This window comes from Parasteatoda tepidariorum, chromosome 11, assembly GCF_982258835.1.
Source record: "Parasteatoda tepidariorum strain Cologne lab strain chromosome 11, Ptep-v5.0, whole genome shotgun sequence".
Lineage (NCBI taxonomy): Eukaryota > Metazoa > Arthropoda > Arachnida > Araneae > Theridiidae > Parasteatoda > Parasteatoda tepidariorum.
The window spans coordinates 48,361,429-48,381,667 of NC_141765.1; the positions used below are offsets into that span (position 1 = coordinate 48,361,429).

The 20,239-nt window shown below is 29.1% G+C and overlaps 1 protein-coding gene across 6 annotated transcripts in view; it reads left to right on the forward strand.

Annotated features, from left to right (window-relative positions):
• Positions 1 to 20,239, forward strand: part of LOC107439178 (MFS-type transporter SLC18B1) — an 83,037-nt gene that overhangs the window by 30,371 nt on the left and 32,427 nt on the right. Inside the window, exons 1-2 of one of the 6 annotated variants that reach the window (XM_016051672.4) lie at positions 8,195 to 8,343; positions 19,259 to 19,513. In XM_016051672.4, the coding sequence (XP_015907158.1) occupies positions 8,329 to 8,343; positions 19,259 to 19,513 (270 nt within the window). In that variant the 5' untranslated portion in view covers positions 8,195 to 8,328. Of the gene's footprint in view, positions 1 to 8,194; positions 8,344 to 10,965; positions 11,148 to 15,323; positions 15,477 to 18,512; positions 18,669 to 19,258; positions 19,514 to 20,239 lie in introns of those variants that run through there. The other 5 variants (XM_016051673.4, XM_016051674.4, XM_016051670.4 and 2 more) reach the window with 5 other exon arrangements.

Genomic DNA, 20,239 nt, shown 5'->3' on the forward strand with positions numbered 1-20,239 from the left:
ATGCAATTCACATATGTGATCGATATTTCACAAATAAACGAATACAGTTTGAATGGCACTTAAAGTATCACTGCGTAATCTGACGGTGATTAAGAAACGTAGTTTATAGATAGGACTTTTAAACTTTGGACAGGTTGAGATTTCTTTGCCTCTAATCTTATAATAATAATAGGACTGCAACGCTTGAATGGATGGTGTTTAGTAAATGCAAACAATAAAAAGGTGGCTGCAGGTGGCGTAGAGCAGAACTCTCTACCTATGGCAAGACTTCACATGCTTTCCCCATTAGCGTGTGGAGAGTCGTAGAGGTGGGAAGTACATTAGATTTTCTCTTGATTTTCATGTAGATTAAAATCTTTTAAGTTGAAAAACTATATGGAACTGAAAACTATATTAAACATAGTTCTAAAGAAAAGCATCACGGAAATTTTAAAAAATTGTTTTACAAAATAAAAAGGAAAAATATTAAGAAAAGGGAAAATATCGTAGTACATTCCTACCCTTACGAAAATTTAAGGTATATTTAAGGTTGATTTGAGGTATTTTTGGGGTATAAAGGTTGTTTTGTGGTATATTTAAGGCTGCAGAGAAGAAAGCAATAAAAATTATACTTCGTAAAGGTTGTAATTAAGGTGTACGAGGTTGATTTATACATACTTCAGCTTGTTTTGAGGTTGTTTAAAATTCACTTCAAATCAACCAGACTGATAAGGTGATTTTTAAGGTATACCAGGTTTATTTTCTTACACTTGTAACAAAAGAGGTATTTTTGAGGTATAAATTTTTTTTATCTTATTTCAACTAACGAGAGTGAGGTATTTATTGAAGTATATGAAGTCATTTTATTTATACCTAAGCTTATTTTGAGGTTGTTTAAAATTCACTTCAAATCAACATCTCATTTAAGCTAACTAAGAATGGAATTAGATTAATCTCCGTGCAATCGACAAATTTATATCAAAATTTTATAATCTCTCTCTTTAGATACAATACACCAATTAGAACAATATACCAGTTGCTATTTTGAAATAGTTCATTATTCATTTAGTATATTTTACCAAAGGCGTTTAAAGTGAAATAGTGTTAATAATTCAGGGACAAGATTCTAAACAATCTTCCCTCTGTCCCTCAAAGGCAGAACCAGAATCACTGAGAGAGAACCAGTCATAAAATATTCTATTGCATCTAAACATTTTTTCTTTACAGCATACGAGTACTAAGTCTGTTGCAGTTCTGTGACAACTCTTTCTTGTGTGCATGGGCTGAGTTCTGGTGATATAGCTAAATGTCAAGACAAGATTACGATATTTTCATAAAAATAGTATATAAAGTAGTGTATAAATATACTTTCTTTTTAGCAAGTTTGCTATGCATTCTTCAAAGATGTTTGCCAGTTGAATACGGCCCTGGCAGCTTAAATGAATGCGATCTTAACCAATACATTCATTCACAGATAAAGCTGATTCACAGAACAATAGCCCAAGCAAAATTCTGATCTTTCAGCTAGAGAAATTTCTTAACTCTTCGTTCATGAACAACAATTCAGGAATATTTCCGTATTGTGATCTGTCGCACCAACAACAATCGCCAAGGTGCTAAATAGCTTTTAAACTAGCAAACGAGTTATATCTCTCGAGTTCGTCCCTTTACGTGAGTGCTTTTTTTTGTTCCTGGCGGCTAACTGCCCAGAAGTTGCCAAGACTTGGCAATTATTCTTTCACAGATCACCACACAAAATTTCCCCAATAACCCCACAAATTTTATTAGTCACAAAAGTCAGTTTTTTAAAGTTGGGCACTGTACCATTGTTGGGCACATCAATAATACCTTTATTTTTAAGATAATCAAAATAAATTATTTTATAACACAACCATAAGTAATATTAAGATTTTTTAAAATCAGTATCTGAATTAGAATAGTTACATAAAATACAAACAATGCCAACAAACAGTTTATATACATAATCATTGAATATGTAAATAAATTACACTTCAAATTACCAACATGAATTAAGACAAAGTTATAATCGTCCCTTCACAACTGCACACTAAATTTGTCCACATTGATTCCAGGGTGTGCTAACAACATCGATATCCCATTTTCGTTCAACATTTAAGTAATTAGCTAAATACTTCACCAGGGAATCACCTAGTAAAAAGAACAACAAAGTATTTTATTAGCTAGCATTTTATGAAGAGACAGAAGAAAGCAACCTAAAAGAATAATAATCAATGCAGTAATTGTGTATAAAAATGATAAATATTAGCTAAATTTGTTCCATTTCTCTCAGATTTCTGTCTAGAATTTTTTTTTTATTAAGATAAAATTGAAACAAATTATTTTAAAATAAATCAACGAACTCTTCACTATTTTTAAAAAAATTCAATAATAAGCTTTTTATAAAAAAATTTTTTTTAATTAGCAATATATTTCTTAGAAAAAAAAAAGATACCTTTGTATTATGTCACTAAAATAAACATAAATCATGTAATTTAACTAAATGAAATTTCATTACTAAACTGCTTCACACATTTTTGACAGATCAAACAAAGAATTTCTAAGGAAGCAGAGAAAAACTTTGATAAATGAAATTTTTTTTTAATAACGATTTTCGTAAAATACATAAATTTTACATATAAAGAGAAACAAACTATGTAATTTAAATTCTAAAGCGTTGTATTTACAGATATTTAATAAAATTCATTAATCTTCTTTAAATTTCATGTAATTTTTTTATATACTGCTGTAAAACGTACACTAATATTACAAATCTTTAATTAATAAGAATCTTTAATTAATAAGAATTACCTGCAATTAAAACTTTCATGATGATAAAATATGAAATCCCGCGCAACCAAATCCAGAAAATGGCTTCCTCTTACAAATGCTTTTGCTTAAACAACGCCGTGTGCTCGACTTCGCTTGCAGGTCGTCGGGCTACCGAAGTGGGGGTGCAATCCTCTCTGCAGAGGATCAAAGTTGTGATGGCATGTCTTCGGATCATCCTCAGGGATGCTTCCCAAACCGTCGCCAATAGCCCATTGTGCAGCTCTAGTGCGATGTAAATGAACTACAAAAACCTAAACAATGCCAATTACTTTGGAGAATATGTTTGAAACAGTACGGATAATACAATCAATATAGGGTTGTAAGAAGATTGATGGATAAAAGCTAGCACCAAGATCACTCCGCCCAGTTACCAATTCCTAAATTGACTACATATCGATATCTACTAGTTTTCAATTATAAAGGCCCATTCACACTAAATGCATTTTTTCCCCAAGTGAAGAAGAACCGGATTGGTGGAAAATATTTACCGGTGAACTGGCCAATCAGGTTTACGTTTTGAAAGAAATCGCTTCCAGTGCGAACAGCTTTTAATGGAGCATTTTCACTGCATGCAATTCGCATATGCGATCGATATTTAGTAATAATAAGTTAATACAGTTTGAATGGCACTTAAAGTTTCACTGCGTAATCTAACGCTTGAATGGATGGTGTTTTCAATATAAATGTTGTTGTTGTAGTTCATTTACGTCGCACTAGAGCTGCTCAATGGGCTATTGGCGATGGTCTGGGAAACATCCCTGATGATGATCTGAAGACATGCCATCACAATTTTGATCCTCTGCAGAGGGAATTGCACCCCCACTTCGGTGGCCCAACGACCTGCACGCGAAGCCGAGCTCTTTAGGGTAGAGCAGTTTAACGGGGACAATACCGCACACCCTCGGTCCTTACGCAGACTAATCAAAGTGGTCACCAACCCACACACTGACCGCAGCCAGTGATGCTTGACTTCGGTGATCAGGGAACCGTGTCTTAACGATCAGTCTACTGCGGGACTAATATAACTGTAAACAGTAATAATCTCGAGCTCCATTGGTGATTGAAATGGGCTACAGGTGGCGTAGAGCAGCACATGCTTTCCCCATTAGTGTGTGAAGAGGCGTAGAGGTAGGAAGTACGTTAGTTTCTCTCTTGATTTTCTTATAGATTAAAATCTTTTAATTTGGAAAACTATATGGAACTGAAACCTACATTAAACATAGTTCTAAAGAAAAGCATCACGGAAACTTTAAAAAATAGTTTTACAAAATAACGAGGACAAATATTAGGAAAATGGGAAATATCGTAGTACATTCCTAGACAACTGAAAAGAGGAGGAGAGGGAAGGAAGAGGGGCCAAAGGCATGAAACTGGTTTCTTCCCAGATGGCGTATTCGAGCGTTGCGATCTCCAATACCTGCTCTAGTTCCGGTTAGAAAGTTTGCACAGCTTATTCTGCGAGGCGATATTTTCAAACGGATAATTTTGTATTCAATAAAAGAAGTAAATTAGATAATTTATGAGCACAAATAGGCAGTATTTAATAAGGTATTAATGTTATTAATTAATTCTGGTGAATTTGAAGGGAAAATTTGTTTTAGTTATTTATAGATATATTGTTAAAAAAGGTGAAATGTTTGCTAGCTTTTGAATAACTCGCTTTTTTGGCAGTCCTGATTTGGCCTCTTTCCATTTGTTTATTACTGTTTCTTCTTGTTGCAAGCTGTGCACTATCTTACGTTAGTGTTAACACCTTTAACATTGTAAACACAAGTAATAAGTAATCAAATACACCACGTTTTCAGGAATCTCAAAACGTGATGATCACGTTCTGAATCAAATGGCTTTAAAATACACTGGACACAGTAATCTGGAAGCATAGGCGGTATGGAGATTGCAGCGCTCCCTAGTGTAGAAAACGCCATCCATACGCCATCTGGGGAAAAGACCGGCTGCATTCCTTTAACCCTTCCTTCTCCTTCTCTTCTCAGTTGTATAGGAATGTACTACGATATTTTTATTTTTCTTAATATTTTTCGTATTTAATAGTCAAAAATATTTTTTAAAATTTACATGACGCTTTCTTTTAGAACTATGTTTAATGTAGTTTTCAGTTCCATGTAATTTAATAACTTCAAAATTTCAATCTATTTGAAAATCAAAAGGGAAACTAACGTACTGGCTTCTTCTATGACTCTCTATACGCTAATGGTTAAAGCATGTAAAGTGCTGCCATAGGTAGAGAGTTCCGCTCTACGCCACCTGTAGCCCATTTCGATCGCCAATATGAAATTAAACAAAACGATGAATAATTAGAATTTAGAAACGTATAGAAAAATTACGCAACTTGTTCTTTCTGTTAAAGGTTAATATGTGAGCAAAAGTAATATTTAAACAGTACAATGTATGCAAAAATGTTTGAAAAATTATGCATTGGTACCGGGCTGCCCTTTCCGTTAAATAACATATGATCAAACAAAAATAAAGCCAAAACAAAAACAAAACCAAGCACATGAAGTGTTAATACACATGTTTTAACATTTTGAATAACATTTTCAATCAAGAAAAATATGATTCATAAATTTATAGTACATACTAAAAGGAAAGTTACACGAAATGTGAAGGCAACCTTTTTACCTAGTGACCTTTTTACCTAGTTAATGCAAGGCCCGATTATCACCTAGGCCCAATAGGCACGGGCCTAGAGCCCACACTTTCTGGGGGGCCTCAAAAATTAGTAAAAAGTCCACAATATTAATTTTTTTAAAAAATACTGAAAAAAAAATTTATTCAAAAAAGGCATTTTTTTATTTCAAATTTTTTTTATATTGAGATAAACCAAACTCGTGTGAACATTACACTTATCAAATTCGAAAGCACAGCTGAATTTTAATTGCAAATATTTAATATTATATTTATTTTAAAATAATTCAGCTAGTCAGTGACTTTTAGCAAAAATCAATGATTTTACTTATTTGTGGCCACCAAACTATTTTTATTTTCACACACCATTTTATATTTTGCTTTAATATTTAGATGTATAAACTTTATCTTAGATATATAATCTTCAATTGTTTGCCTTCAAAAATTTTTAGAATGTTTCGCTTGAATCATGCAGTTCAATAGATTCTTTTTATTGTTAGGATTACTCCTCAGAAATTTAATTTCACAATATTTTGTTTGGGGCCCGGAAAATTTTGTGGCCCTTAGGCCTGAATTTGTCTTGCTCGGTCTCTGAGTGAATGCGCAATATAGTGCAACAAACACTTTCGATTTCAATGCGAAGTAATTCATATTTCTCTAACTCATAGCTCATAGATAACGACCGTTTTGGATAATAATCTAAAGGCTCGCGTCACTCTTCCTTTGTTCAAAGGGAATTCAAAATGTTTTACACATAATGAGCTATAATATGAAAAAAATAATGGTTAACATAATTTCTAAGAAACTTTTGTTAAATCTAATGACTCATTGCTATTGCGCATTTTGCTTTGGAAGCGCACAAATATTGGACATTTATTTCAGAAGTGATTTTCACGAGAATAAAAAATGAAATTATATTTCAGTCACTGTATTAGAATGAACTGGAAGTGATTTAACTTTGAGATTAAGGAGATGAAATTAATATAATTTAAAATAATTTAATTCAGTAATAACTTCCTTGTTACTAAAAATGCATAAATTACGTTGAAGTCCGGTCCTGGGCAACATGCATCAGTAGTCATTGGAGGAGCATGGTTCCAGGCATACGTCGGCTAGAACGAGTTTACTAACTTCAACTTCAAAGTTTTTAGAATGCTCCAGCTCGAAGTCGACATTTTTGATTGCAGATCAATGCGTACAGTGCTATATTTTAGTTGCTGTTGTAAACTATTAAGTGCAGAGGTAGTGATAATCAGGGTAAAAAGAAAGAAAAAGGTGATAGCTTAATTATTTGTTGGTGGGATAGTAATGTTTTAAATAATTTTATTCACTGCTACATATTCCAAATTAAAAATTTACTTCGAAGTAATACAGGTTATGTAAGAATTGAAGTGAAAGTAAAAACTAATATATACATTTGTTACATTAATATTTACACTACTCTTAATAATCTCCCCCTGATTGTGGTCACGCTAAGTGCATAAGTTCTAATGATTGTAGAAATAACACTGCATTGGTTGCAGTACTGGCGGAAGACGTTCATGTGATCCAGGCGTTATTGAAAAACGAGGCCCTTAAAACTCAATTTCAGGAAGTAAAAAAAAAAAACAAACAAAAAAACGATTTTCTTTATTTTAAAAAACTTGAATAGTTTCTCCGGTGTAGTCATAATGCTGTGGAATTTTTTTTTATTCTATATCTTCTTTTTTTTATATAAACCTTTCTTTATTTTCTAATTTTCTATATATTTAGGAACCATATGAAAAAGATAAATAACAATTAACGCATTCAAAGCTAAAAAAAAGCAGTTAGTTTAATTATTGAGAATATCTCCTTATGTTTTCTGGAATAAATTATAAATATTTATTACAGGTAATATTTTTATTGAGCTTAATCTTATATGATATACAAATATATATAAGTATAAACATTAAAATTTATTTTTTCGTGCTATAGCAGTGGCAAACAGTCAGTTTATAGACTCTTTAAAATCTCCCTCTAAGCTACAGTGTATTTTAAATGGCATTTTCGGGCTATTTTTGTCAAATATTATTATTTTAATATCATTATTTATTTTGTCAAAATAATCTTATTATTTTTGACGCATAAATGTTGTAACAAACCTCTAAGAGATATAGGAAACATCATCAGGATTGAAATTACATAGGAACCCATGCCCGGATATGCTGTTTTATTGTAATTAAAAGCAAGGCCAGTTTGTTCAGTTAGTTGCCAAATCATTAAATTACGATAAAACAGCTAATGCTGTTCCAATTTGAAAGCAGTTTTTGACAATAATTAATAAAAAACAGTTTTGACAATAATTAATAAAAGCGCCCCTTGCGGTATACGATAATATTTCAGGTCAAGGGTTCCTATGCAGTTCTTAATCCTTACGATGTGCCCTACTTTCCTCAGCAGTTTGTCACACCTTTTACGGGACACCCTGTATATTATGCTGCTCATACATTAACTGTAAGAAGCAGGTCTTTTTCGATAAAAAATAAACAGCGGTGTTCCCTTTTAAAGTGTTAAAACAATTTTTATTATTGATTCCTGTTTTTTTTAACAACAGTTGAATAAAAACTAGTTTTCATACATACATAATCAATAAATTGTTATTACCTAAAACATAAAATGAACAACCAATAAATGACGAAGTTATTTTTGATTACGTATTTTACCTCAAAATGACGGTTTTTATGTCATTGCAATTTTTATTAGCTAATCTGCTTAAGAAATGTTAGTTTTTATGCAGTGCAAATATGTAGCATTTCTGAACAGATAGCGTATAAGTTTGTAGAACTTGGTGAGTTATTAGTTATGGAAATGGGCATTTACACGTGAATTGAAAGTATGCAAAAACTAATGGTAAGTTAAAAATTTTATTATTAATCATATTAAAGCTACGGTGATTATAAAATAATGGCAGATATACTAATCCTTATAACTGGATAATTACTGAATATATGTAGCATTTCTGAACAGATAGCGCTTAAGTTTGTAGAACTTGTGAGCTATTAGTTATGGAAATGGGCATTATCAAGTGAATTGAAAATATGCAAAAGCAAATGGTAAGTTTAAAATTTTATTATTAAGCATATTAAAACTACGATGATTATAAAATGATGTCAGATATACTGATCCTTATAACTAGATAAATACTGAATATATGTAACATTTCTGAACAGATGAAACGCATTAAGTTTGTGGAACTTATTGGCGAGCTAGTAGTTACGGAAATGGGCATTTACACGTGAATTGAAGGTATGCAAAAACAAATGGCAGGCTTAAAAATTTTTTTTAAAGTATACTAAGCACACGGGGATCATAAAATTTTTTATATAATCGGATCCTTATAACTAGATAATTCTGAATCAAGTATGAGTATGACCTAATTAGAAGCTAAATGTCAGATTAGGAAGAAAAATGTGACGAAAAGTAGGTTGTTTGAGTGCCATTTCTTAAGAAACGAAAAAATAATTTTAAAAAATGTGATGAAATATGTGATTAAAGACCTGCAATATCGGTGTGACTTCATCCAGTTATTCTTTTGTCAAAGTAAACTTAAAACATATGAGGTTACTTTGGATAATATTGTTATTTCATATATTTAAGTTTATGAGCTTAGAGTATTTTTCCATGAATACATGCATCATGTCCCTCTTTTAGAATATATTTTTAGTTAGATCTTGTTTGAAAATAATATTTGATTATTATAAAATACCCTTTGATTAAAGAGAATAACAGATAAAGTTAAAATTTTTCTAGAGTAAATAACAAATATTAAGTCATTTTTTGTTCTTCAAGAGAAAGGACATTTAATGTATTATTGAAAATCATTTTTAATCATTCTTCCCTTATCCATATTTTTTCCCATTTTTTTGGAAAGTAGCATGACATTATAGCCTATTTTTATAAAAAAAAATTAAAACTATTTTAATTGCGCGGCACTCGATAATAATATTTATGTAAATTATTATAGAGAAATTACAAACTTTTTGATCAAGCGTTTTTCTTTTCAAAGATCTGGTGTTAACCACATGTCTGTTTTTTTTCCGAGGAATTTATTTCGTTAACATTCTCAACTATCTTTTAGCATATTTTTTTCCTTGTAACCAAAATTAAATTATTGCCTGTTTTATCATGTATTATGAAAACGAGCCGTGGTAGTTCAGGGGATAGAGCGTTCGTCTCTCAATGAGGTGACCCTCATATTCCCTGTGGTTGACGAATCATGGGTTAGAATCCCCTTAAAAGCGATAATTCTTCTTGGTTTTCCTCTTTGTGAAACACAAATGCGAGTTACTTCCACCAAAGAGTCCTCCACGAATTCTAGTTTGTCCCAGTGCTTGATCCAGGAGTTAATTATAAGCAAGAGTCGTTATTATTAGCATGAATCGAGCAAAAGACGAATACCGATCCACTCCAATATTTGGATTTTTTAGCCCTTATCTTCTGGGTTGGTTAAAAATTACACGGTTATGGAGTTGAACAGTGATAGTCGTAAACTCAGAATTGTGTCGGTTGTTCAACAGGGGTTATAAAATAAAATATTATGAAATCGATTAAAATCTCAAATTAAAACTACGTATGAGAACATTATAAGCTGCAATTTTGTAACGATATTCAAATTGCAAAGTTTAAATTTGAGCGTGAGAGTCGAATATCAACCCATTCCAATATTTGAATTTTTTTTTTTTTTTTTTTGCCTCTCTATTGGTACTCCGTAACACTGATGTCCGTTGAGTCGAAATAAGCGAGAGAAGCAATCTGAGAAGAACTTTTTAATCAGTTCCATGGACTGGCGAGCAATAACGAACAGGGGAAGAGCCTCCTTTACATTTATATTTAAAGAGCAAAATATTTTAAAGTATAAAATATTTTTAAGTACAAGAGCTAAGATAAGAAAGATTAAATAAGACTAAGATAAACTGAAAAGTAGTTAAAGTTCTATAATTCAGGATACACATCCTTGAGTGTAAAGTAAATTAAAGTGAAAGTAAAACATAAGACAAAGATGAAGTGACAAAAAAAGGAGCTCAAATCACGAAATGATATGAAAAGAGCTTAAGTTACGGCGATCGGTTAATCAGAAGGAACCAGAGCCTTTTAGTTAAATGGAAAAAAATCAACGTGATTCGGATTCAACGTGTGAGCTTACTCAATTAATTTTAAGCCGTTTTACTCTCATTTATACTTCCATAAATAAGCAAACACATGGAGATCGATCTGATTGAACAAAAGGCAACACGTGACTAGTAATAAGAATTGAGCGATATTGTCTTTTCTTTACTATTCTTTCAAGCTTATCAAGGTTAAAGTTTGATAAATATTTTGATTTTTGTAGCGTAATTTTGCCGCTTTTTTTCTTCATTTGGACTTTGCTGAATTGTCTATTTTTAAATGATCTAAATCATAAGGCTTTGTCTCAAAATTCACGAAGTAAATAAGATAATAAGTTAATTTGAGTAAATGTTTTAAAACTGATTAGATATTTTCACGATTACTTGAGATGCTAGTAAAAATAGACTTAAGTTAAAATAATAAAGAGCGGCAATTGGTCGACTGTTTTTAATCTCCTTAGTTTGGGGGCGATTGCTGGATAAGTTTTAACACATAAAAACAAGATAATTTTCGGAAAGTTAAAAGTATAACACACAGTAAGAAGTAAGGTAATTATTTTCATTATTTAATAAATATGCTATGTCTTACTAATAATTTGAGACAAAATTCTTTATAAATCTTACTAACTTTAGTTTACACTACTCGAATTAAGTTCTAGATTTTATTATTTTTATATTATGCATATTATTATTCCAAACATATTATAATTCTAGATCTAAAACATGTATCTAAACAAGCACTGTCTTTTTTTAAACTTTTGCTATACATTAAATACTTGACAGTTAAATATTTGACGGAGATAATATAAGTTTCAATTCACGATTATGCATTTTGAACGATTAAATTTCAATATATGTCACAAATCCGTACCCAAGTCTCTGAAAGATTATTTACTAATAGTTCATTATATTTGTATTTATAAGCAAATTATACTATTTGCTTTTAAAATGTGTATTAACTTTAAACTTCCCTATACATTTAAGGGGGTCGTAATATTTCAAATACTATTTTTTATATTCAAGCATTTTATTCACTCTCATTACGCGGTTTATATTATGCAGTATATATTCTTCAGAATCCTACTGTATTAAGTCAATAAAATTTTTCATAAAGTTATAGCATATTTTGAATAGAATTTTTGAAAAAGTAAAATGTAATTTTTCTGTGCAAAGCTTATAACATTACCAAATTGCACACTTTTAGGTAAGTAAGTCATTCATACTTTTTTCGTACATTTCATCATAAAGATAATTCTTTTTCAGAAATATTTTCCTTGGTTGATTAACAATTAAACGCTAAATTAAAAAATGTAGAAATACATTTAGTTATTTTGGTTAACTTAAAAAAGTGTTATGTAATAGCTGTTTCAGTATTACATTATACACTCTTTGTGAAAAAAACTTAAAACTGAAAGTACTTGTTTTTTAAAAACTTCCCTTATGTTAAAAATAATGAGACAAAAACTTTCAATATTTATCAAAAGTGTATAGTAAATAATGCAATTTTATAGTTCATAGTTTCATAGATCCCTTAGGAACTATTGTTTGAAAGGTTTGGTAAGGTTCTCAGAATTCTTTTATCTATGCGGACAAAAGCGTCAAGTTCTAGGAAATTCTAAGTACTAATTCTAAACGTGATTAGATAGGCTAAAATAATTGGATAAGTAGCATTTAGAGCAGTGGTTTCCAACTCAAACAAAGCAGCGAGCCCTTTAAAACGAATTCTTACTACAGTAATAAAACCTCTCCTAATAACCCCCTAAAATGAAAAGTAGCATTTTCTGGGAGTAAAAATACCTTTAAAAGCATTCTTTAAAGAATAATAAATAGTATAAAAAAATTAAATGAGGAAAAAAAAACTACATTTTGAATAGAATTTTGTGATAATATGAAGCGCTTCAAACTTATTTTGGAATGAAAGTCTAAAAAACTATAGGCTACAAATAATTTGCGAGCAAAATGGTTGAAATGTTCTGTGTTTGCCTCATTTCAATCAAATGTTTGGTTGATGAATTGGCACTTAGTTTAATTGTCGGGTTTCCAAGGTTCTTGGATAAATACTATTGGTAAACGACAATTGCATATAATCACATGGGTTCAGTTAATTACGTTGTTTATTTTTCATGAGAAATAATATTAAAAAGAATATTAAGTGGACCTTATCAATATCCTTCACTCCCAGTTAACGAATTCTAGAGAATAGAATTCCAAATTCAGTTAATTCAAGTAGGGAACTCGGAGAAAAAAATTCTATAAAATACATTCCTATTAAAATACATTCCTGGTTAAAAAAAAAAATATAGTTCTAGTGATGAAACTAAAATGCATGGTATTTAAAGCATTTATTTGATAATTTTTTCGTTTATATGGTAACGTTTTACCAGAAATTCTGGTTTTCAAAATTATAGTTCTTATTAGCACGTATTAAGTAGAAAAAGCAAAACTGAAAAGTAAATTTAACCGAATAAATGGTTTTCATGCCATGATCTGACGCTACATGAAAAAATTAAAAAATTTGACCTCGTTTACCAAATTTTACAACCATTTTCAAATTTTATCACAAATTATAAAGCCATATTTTACTCTATATTTTACCACAATCATTATCAAAGCGCTTCGGTAAAAATTACTGTGATTTTAGGTGTTCACATAGAACAAGAACACACAGAACTAGAAGCAAAGGAAAATTTTACCGTTTTCAGGTAGTTTTAAACGTACTTTTTTTTTCTCGGTCAAATATATTTTCTAGTTATTTTTTATTTTTATTTTTTTGATCAAAAGCACTTTTATCTGCAAGGTAAGTTTAAGCAAATAAACCTAAATTATTTTCGATCAACTACCAGCAAGCCAGTTTAAAAGTACGATTAAGACTGGAAAAATATTTATCCATACATCTATTCCTTCTGCAAATTTTTATTGGAATTTTTTCGTTTTCGTTTCATTCCTTAAGTTTCAGTCGAGAAAAAAAAGTAGCAGAAGAGTTTTCTATATCTCTATTTTTTTTAAAAATTTTTCTAAAACTTTTACTATCAAAACAGAAATATATTATTAGAAACAATGTATTTTTGATGAGGAATTAAAAATACAGAGCTAAATATGATGAAAAACAGATATTTCGAATGATTATAAAAAGTTAAAATTGCAGGAACTGAGTAACAGAAACAGATAATTTTCTACGCATTCATAATATGATAAGGCAGCGGAAAATTAAGATTTTGCAATAAAAAGAAACTTAATAACGCTATTACTAGCAGAAATTTCGAAGTCAAAATTTTTCATTAAATGGAGAAATTCCGGCCAGTGACAAAAGATTTTTTTCCCTCGTGGTTTCCAAAAATGTAATCAAAAATCATATTTTTGAATAAAATTTGCTTTTAAAATCTAATCTTATCTTAAGCTATGTTTTATAATTTGTTAAATGAATAATATTTTACTAAATAATGAAATCAATTTCATTTTTCACTATGACTATAAAGTAGAAATTAGGAAATTAAAAGCTTCATTTGTTGCAGTTTCATAAAAATACATTTCCTAAAGAATTTAATTTTGTATTAAATATATGAATAATATGAAATTTTTAAAAAATTTATCTGTGAAATTCATTTTTCCTAATTTGTTTGTGGAAGAAATATTTTCTATGCATTTATTAAAATTTCAATTACGCTAAATGAAAAATTTTATAGTTGAGCAAACATATAATACGTTATGCGCCTTTCATCATTAAAAGCATAAAAAGTTAAAACATTTAAAAACCTTTTGTTTAGAACTTCAAGTCTTTTACTTCTGCGAAATACTGTTTAAACCTTTTTTCGTTTAAAACTTAAAAACTGATTTATACTTTAAAAGTTGTATACTTATTTAAAAGTGATGTTTATACACACGGAGAAACAAATTCTGGTGTAATGACAGTACTATAAGGTAATGGCAATTCTGGTAAAAAAAAAGAAAAAAAAAGAACATAATTCTTGTTAATAAAACCAAAATATATGGTATTTAAACCATTCATTTAGTAATTTTCCGTTCAAATGGTAATCATTTACGGGAAATTCTGGTTTTCAAAATTATAGTTCTTATTACCACACATTTATTAAAAAGTACAAAACTAAAAAGTAAATTTAACTAAATAAGTGATTTTTTGCCATGTTTTAAGATATCATGATAAAATTACCAAATTTTAAAATGTTTATTGAACTTTAGCACGTATTACAAAAATTCATTTTATTGTTAATTTAATCAAAATCATTACCAAAGCGCTTCGGTAAGAATTACAGAGTTTTTTGGTGTCCAGTGGATGAGCCAGACACACGGTAAAATTTACCATATTCTAGTAATTTTGAGCAAACGTTTTTTCAGTGCCCTTTGCAAATTTTTTTAAGCGAAAATCATAATTTTTTTTTTTTACTTGTTATTATTTAATTATATTATTTTTGTTATAATCGTTGTTATTTTTGTTTTGATAAAATAACGCTTTATACCTGCTTACTTTTACGTATAATTTAAACAGGAGCACGTGTATTAATAAAACCACTACCTATGTAATTTCAACTCGGTGACGGCAATTAATTTAATATTTAAAGTTGCTCCAGCTTGTTCTATTTATACTGCTTGAGGTAGACACATTAAAAATTTTGTGTGAACTCATTGTTCTGGCCAGGTTTAATTTGCAGCATTAGTGACATTTTGTTTTGAATGCGCGTGCAAGTGCGAAAGATAAATCTGAAAATGTAAAATTTACTGCAAATAAAAAACCAATAATATTCTCAATAAAATATTTTAAAAGTGGAGGAATACAAGCAGCTGTATTACGATTTGCGTATCTTCAATCAGTTTGGACTTTTGTTCTAGATGAAAGCATCTATGATGGAGTACTACAATAGTGTAAGACATTTAAAATATTTTTATTAATTTTAGTCTATAATGTAAAGCGAATTATGGTTGTCAAATAGATTTAAATTATTATTAGCCATTTTTTGAAATTTATTTAAAGTAAAATGTTCCAATGAAACTTTAGAGGTAACCGCAAATTTTAAATAGGTTATTGTTACTTCATATTTCCAGAGTGAGAAATATGAGGATGTATTTAACGTTTTTTTGCCGCATTATAGATTTTAGACAACACGTTATATCATTATGTTTTGTTTAAATGTGCTAAGATATTCCAAAGAAGTTGGAATGTTAAAAAGAAATGTAAAATATGAGTGGTATCGAAGTGGTTAGGAGCGAGTTCTAGTTCTAGTTCTGGAGCGAGTAACGGCTTGGACATCTTTTCACCTCAAAAATAGACAAAAACGAACACAAAATTTGTCAAAAATGTTTCGCTATTGACTGTCTGAGATTGATCCTTTGAGAAAAACTGAGCATTACAAGTGAAACGATGTTTTAAGAAAGGAATCAATCCTTTATCTCAACTCAGCGCAATGGTAAATAATTCTTCAAAATTATTTTTAGTTTGAAATTGTTTTTGGTTAAACAAACATTATAAATAGGTGCAGAAATTTTGTGATTTGCTCAGTTAGTTTCAGAAATATGGCGAAATACGTAAAAAGTAGGAATAACATTAAGGGCTTCAAACATTCAATTATTTTTCCAGTTCTAAACAATTTGTATTTTTATTTTAAATTTTCGTCCTCACTGATTACTTAGCAAATTTAAGGTTTGAATCTAGAAAGATTAAAACTGCCTCTGACAAGGAAATAACACCAAGGGTAACAAAATCTTTATGTTAAGCAAAAAAAAAATCTTTTTTTTTATTGATTTTGATGAGCTGGATACGTGTAAGTTATTTATTTTGAGACTAGTTGAATCATTTGTAACTTATTTATCCAAAAGAAAAAGCATTTTAAAGCTGCCTACAACATATAATAAATAAATAAATAAATAAAATAAGAAAAATAAAGATTTCAGCAATCGTGATGTCCCAATTTCAAAGTGAAAAGGAATGCGATTATGTCGCTCAAAAGATTACCTGTTTAAATGAATGGTAAACAAAATTTTTTTGGAAAAATGATATGCTTGCAATATTTTGCCTAGCAATTTAATATTATTCTCCAATTTTAACTTTTTTGCTGTATTTTTTTCTAACGGATTTTTCTTTCTTAAATTTTTTGATCATTTAAAAAGTTTCTTACATATAAGGAAATAAAAGGATTAAATAATAAGGATTTTTTCTCTAAAAGTTTTTCAAGATAAGGAAATATATCATATCTGTATAGTATGGATTCACATTAGTATACAATTTATGGCAATGATCAGATCCTTTGTTTGAACAATAATCTGCTCGAAATGAAAATAAAATTTCACGCAGCGTTTCGAGAACTATCTGGATAATTCCCATTATATCTCGATTTTGAAACGCATATCTCATCTATTATAACTCCGAATGATTCTGATGAAAACTGGTTTAGCACAAACTTAAGACTTTAGCAACAAATTATCGTTTCTTATCGGCTGCCGTTGAATGACATTGTTTGATATCTTTAAAGATCAAACGCATTATTAATTTCATTAGTAAAAAAAAAACAAGATATTGCATTAAACCTCTTGCTCCAACCGAGTTTACCTCGATTTTAAATTTTTTACTGGCAAAATAAGAAAAGGATTATAAATTCTTATCAGACTAATTTAGTCTGCATTTCCGGTTCCCCGAATTTAATCAGAGAATCAACACAAATTGGAAAAAAAGCAGGGAAAAAACTATAAAATTAAAGCCTTGGCTGACATAGGATTTCAATTTAACGTCCATTGACGAAAGATGCATGTGTTTTCCAAATCCGTTACCAAAACTTCAGTGAAATCTTTTTCTCTCTGTTATGTTTGAAACCACATATAAAGAAACTCAAAATAAATACCATATTTCAACCAACTTAGAGCCATAAAATCTATGGAAAAAAAATTTGTTCAATATCAAAATTTTATATAACACTTGGTGACATTTCTCTGAAAACAGCTCAACAAAGCTTATTGAAACATAGCTCATTGAAATAAAAGTTTTTTTTTTATGACTGTGTATAAAAATAATGAAAGATTCTGCTAATTATGATTCCGTGATGAATGAAGCGCTCTGCTATCATGAATTACGTGGTGTATTCATAAAAACATCAAAATTAACTAACTAACTTAACCTTGCGCACTAGATATCTGCAATCATAAACTATATCTGTAATCACAAACTATAATAAACATTTTATAGGTTCTAAAATTGTCAAAATATTTGTTTAAACAATTGCTTTAAACTAGTATGGTATTTCAAGTGCGTATTGATGTCAAAAAATATATTATCATTTAAGACGCATTATTTTCTTTTTCATTATTCCTTCAGGAATTATCTGTATTATAATCGGCATAAATCACGTTTATCGTTTTCAAATATTAATTACGATTATACTGGTTAAGATTTTATAATGATCAATAAAGTACTGAATCCATTAAAGTATTAAAGATAGCTAATTTTGCATTGTGTACTGGACATTTGCAACTATCTAACTGTTATATAATTTTTATAGGTTGAAAACATTTATTTAAAAATATATTTTAAAGGGAATAAGATATTTCAAGTGCGTAATGTTGTAATAGACTATTTTTTGCGTTTTGTTATTTTCTTTTTCATTACGCGTCGCATATGAACCTTTAATGTTATCAAACACGTAAATGGAGAACAAAAACTTCAGCTACATCTTATCAATTTTAAGAGTGCAGTAAGAAAAGTTTTATTCACAATAACTTGAACCTAGACTTAAAAACAATAGGGCATACTTATAATTTCATTTGAGATAAGAAATTTTTCAAGAAACAATAAGAAAGTTGTTTGCGCCTCTTTCTATCAAGCATTTCTTAAAATTCTAGTTCATTCCTTTCCCTCTTATAATAGATAAAATTTTCTTAAGCATTAAATAAACAAATGAATACTACATTTCTAAAAAATTTTGCAAACCAAGAAGTCGATTTTTTTTATTTCAACATTTGTATTGCTATTAGAAGTTGGTTAAGCGTTGATAAGTTTTAAGCGTTTTCGTGTAGGTTTAAGCGTTGTTTATCAATTTAATTAAAATGAAGTTACTTAATCTTCCCAAGGTAAATTTTAATGACTTAAATTTTAAAATTATAATTAAGTTCTGATCACTTTTCATAATTTTGATTTTTCCTATAATTTTTATTGCTAATTAATTACGCTTTTATTTTTTCCATTAATTTTATAATTTATTTTCTATATTCTATTAAAATACGAAATTTTCAGTCTGTCCTAATATTTTTTGTCAAAATAAATAAATAAATGAAACTTAAAAAAAATAAATAATGCAATAAAAAGGAATTTTTTTTTTCAGTTTTAAATAAACTTTTGTTAAGATACATTTTTTAACAAATTTTTGGGCAAAAAATGTTTTAATTTTTGGAAGTCTAAGATATAATAAGTTGTTTGAGATTTTATAAAATATGGTTTAAATTTTTCTGAACAATCATTTTAAACAATTCATCTATAACGCATTATTATTTCAACAATGTGGCTAAAAATTGTGCATCATTTATGCTGAAAAAAATATTTTAATGCTTCGTTATCTAAACCAATAGCTTTTTATTAAAAGTAATATTCGAGATTTATCAGTTTTTTTAATGATTTCAGATAGTTATATACAAAATATTGCAAGAATTTTATTTCGTTCCAGGTTTTAAAATCTACTGAGGAATTTCATGACAAAATTAAGATGACAAAAGAATCTCAAGAATCAATAAAGAAAGCTCATGCTTTCTATGGAAGTGTTCCCGATCCCAGTCTAGTGAAGTGTGAAAAATCAGATGATTTAAAACCTAAAAAAACAAAATATACATCAATTCAGTGGTTAACTTTGATAACTTTAGCTTTTGGAAACTTTTGTGCTGGTGCTTGTGTATCTTTACAAGCTCCTTTCTTCCCATCAGAGGTAAGCATTTAACTGTATAATAAACTGTGTGATGTTCTTATTCGCATGAAACTGTAACTAAGTTTTTTATTATTTTTTTCCATTTTTGTTTTTCCTATTCTACTACCGGGATTCTTTCTTTCATAAATGATAAAATTTTCAATGATTGCTGTCGTCTCAATTTCAATTTTACTCTTCCTGCTAAATGTTCAAAAAGGCAATAGATCCTATACTATTTTCATGAAATATTTGAAAATTAGACATGTTGTAATTTTTGTTGTTTAAATAAAAAGCTCATTGGTCAGAAACGTTGGGAGTTGAAAATTTTTAAGATGATAAGCATCAATGAAAATTGGAAATTTTACACAAGAAAAAAAAACATATATGCAGTACAAAAATATTGGCGGAATTAGCTAAAATTTAGTTCGTTGATTTTTTCATCACTATGAGTAAAAGTTTCAATTTGCATAGCAATAGTTTATGAGCTATTGGGCATTGTTTTATATGCAAATTATGAAAACCTTTGCATTTCCTTTGGGTGTTTCATAATGAGTACCCTTCATACATATCTATTGAAAAAATTTGTTTAATAGGGGTTTTAATTTAATGTTTATTTGAGAAAGAGAAAAATGTATAGTAAGCAGGTTTTTTAGAAAAAAAGTTTTCTTTATGTTTATGCTTCAACATAAAACGCATCAATAATTTAGTAATTTTTAATTGATTCTGTTCGCAAATAATAGTATGAAT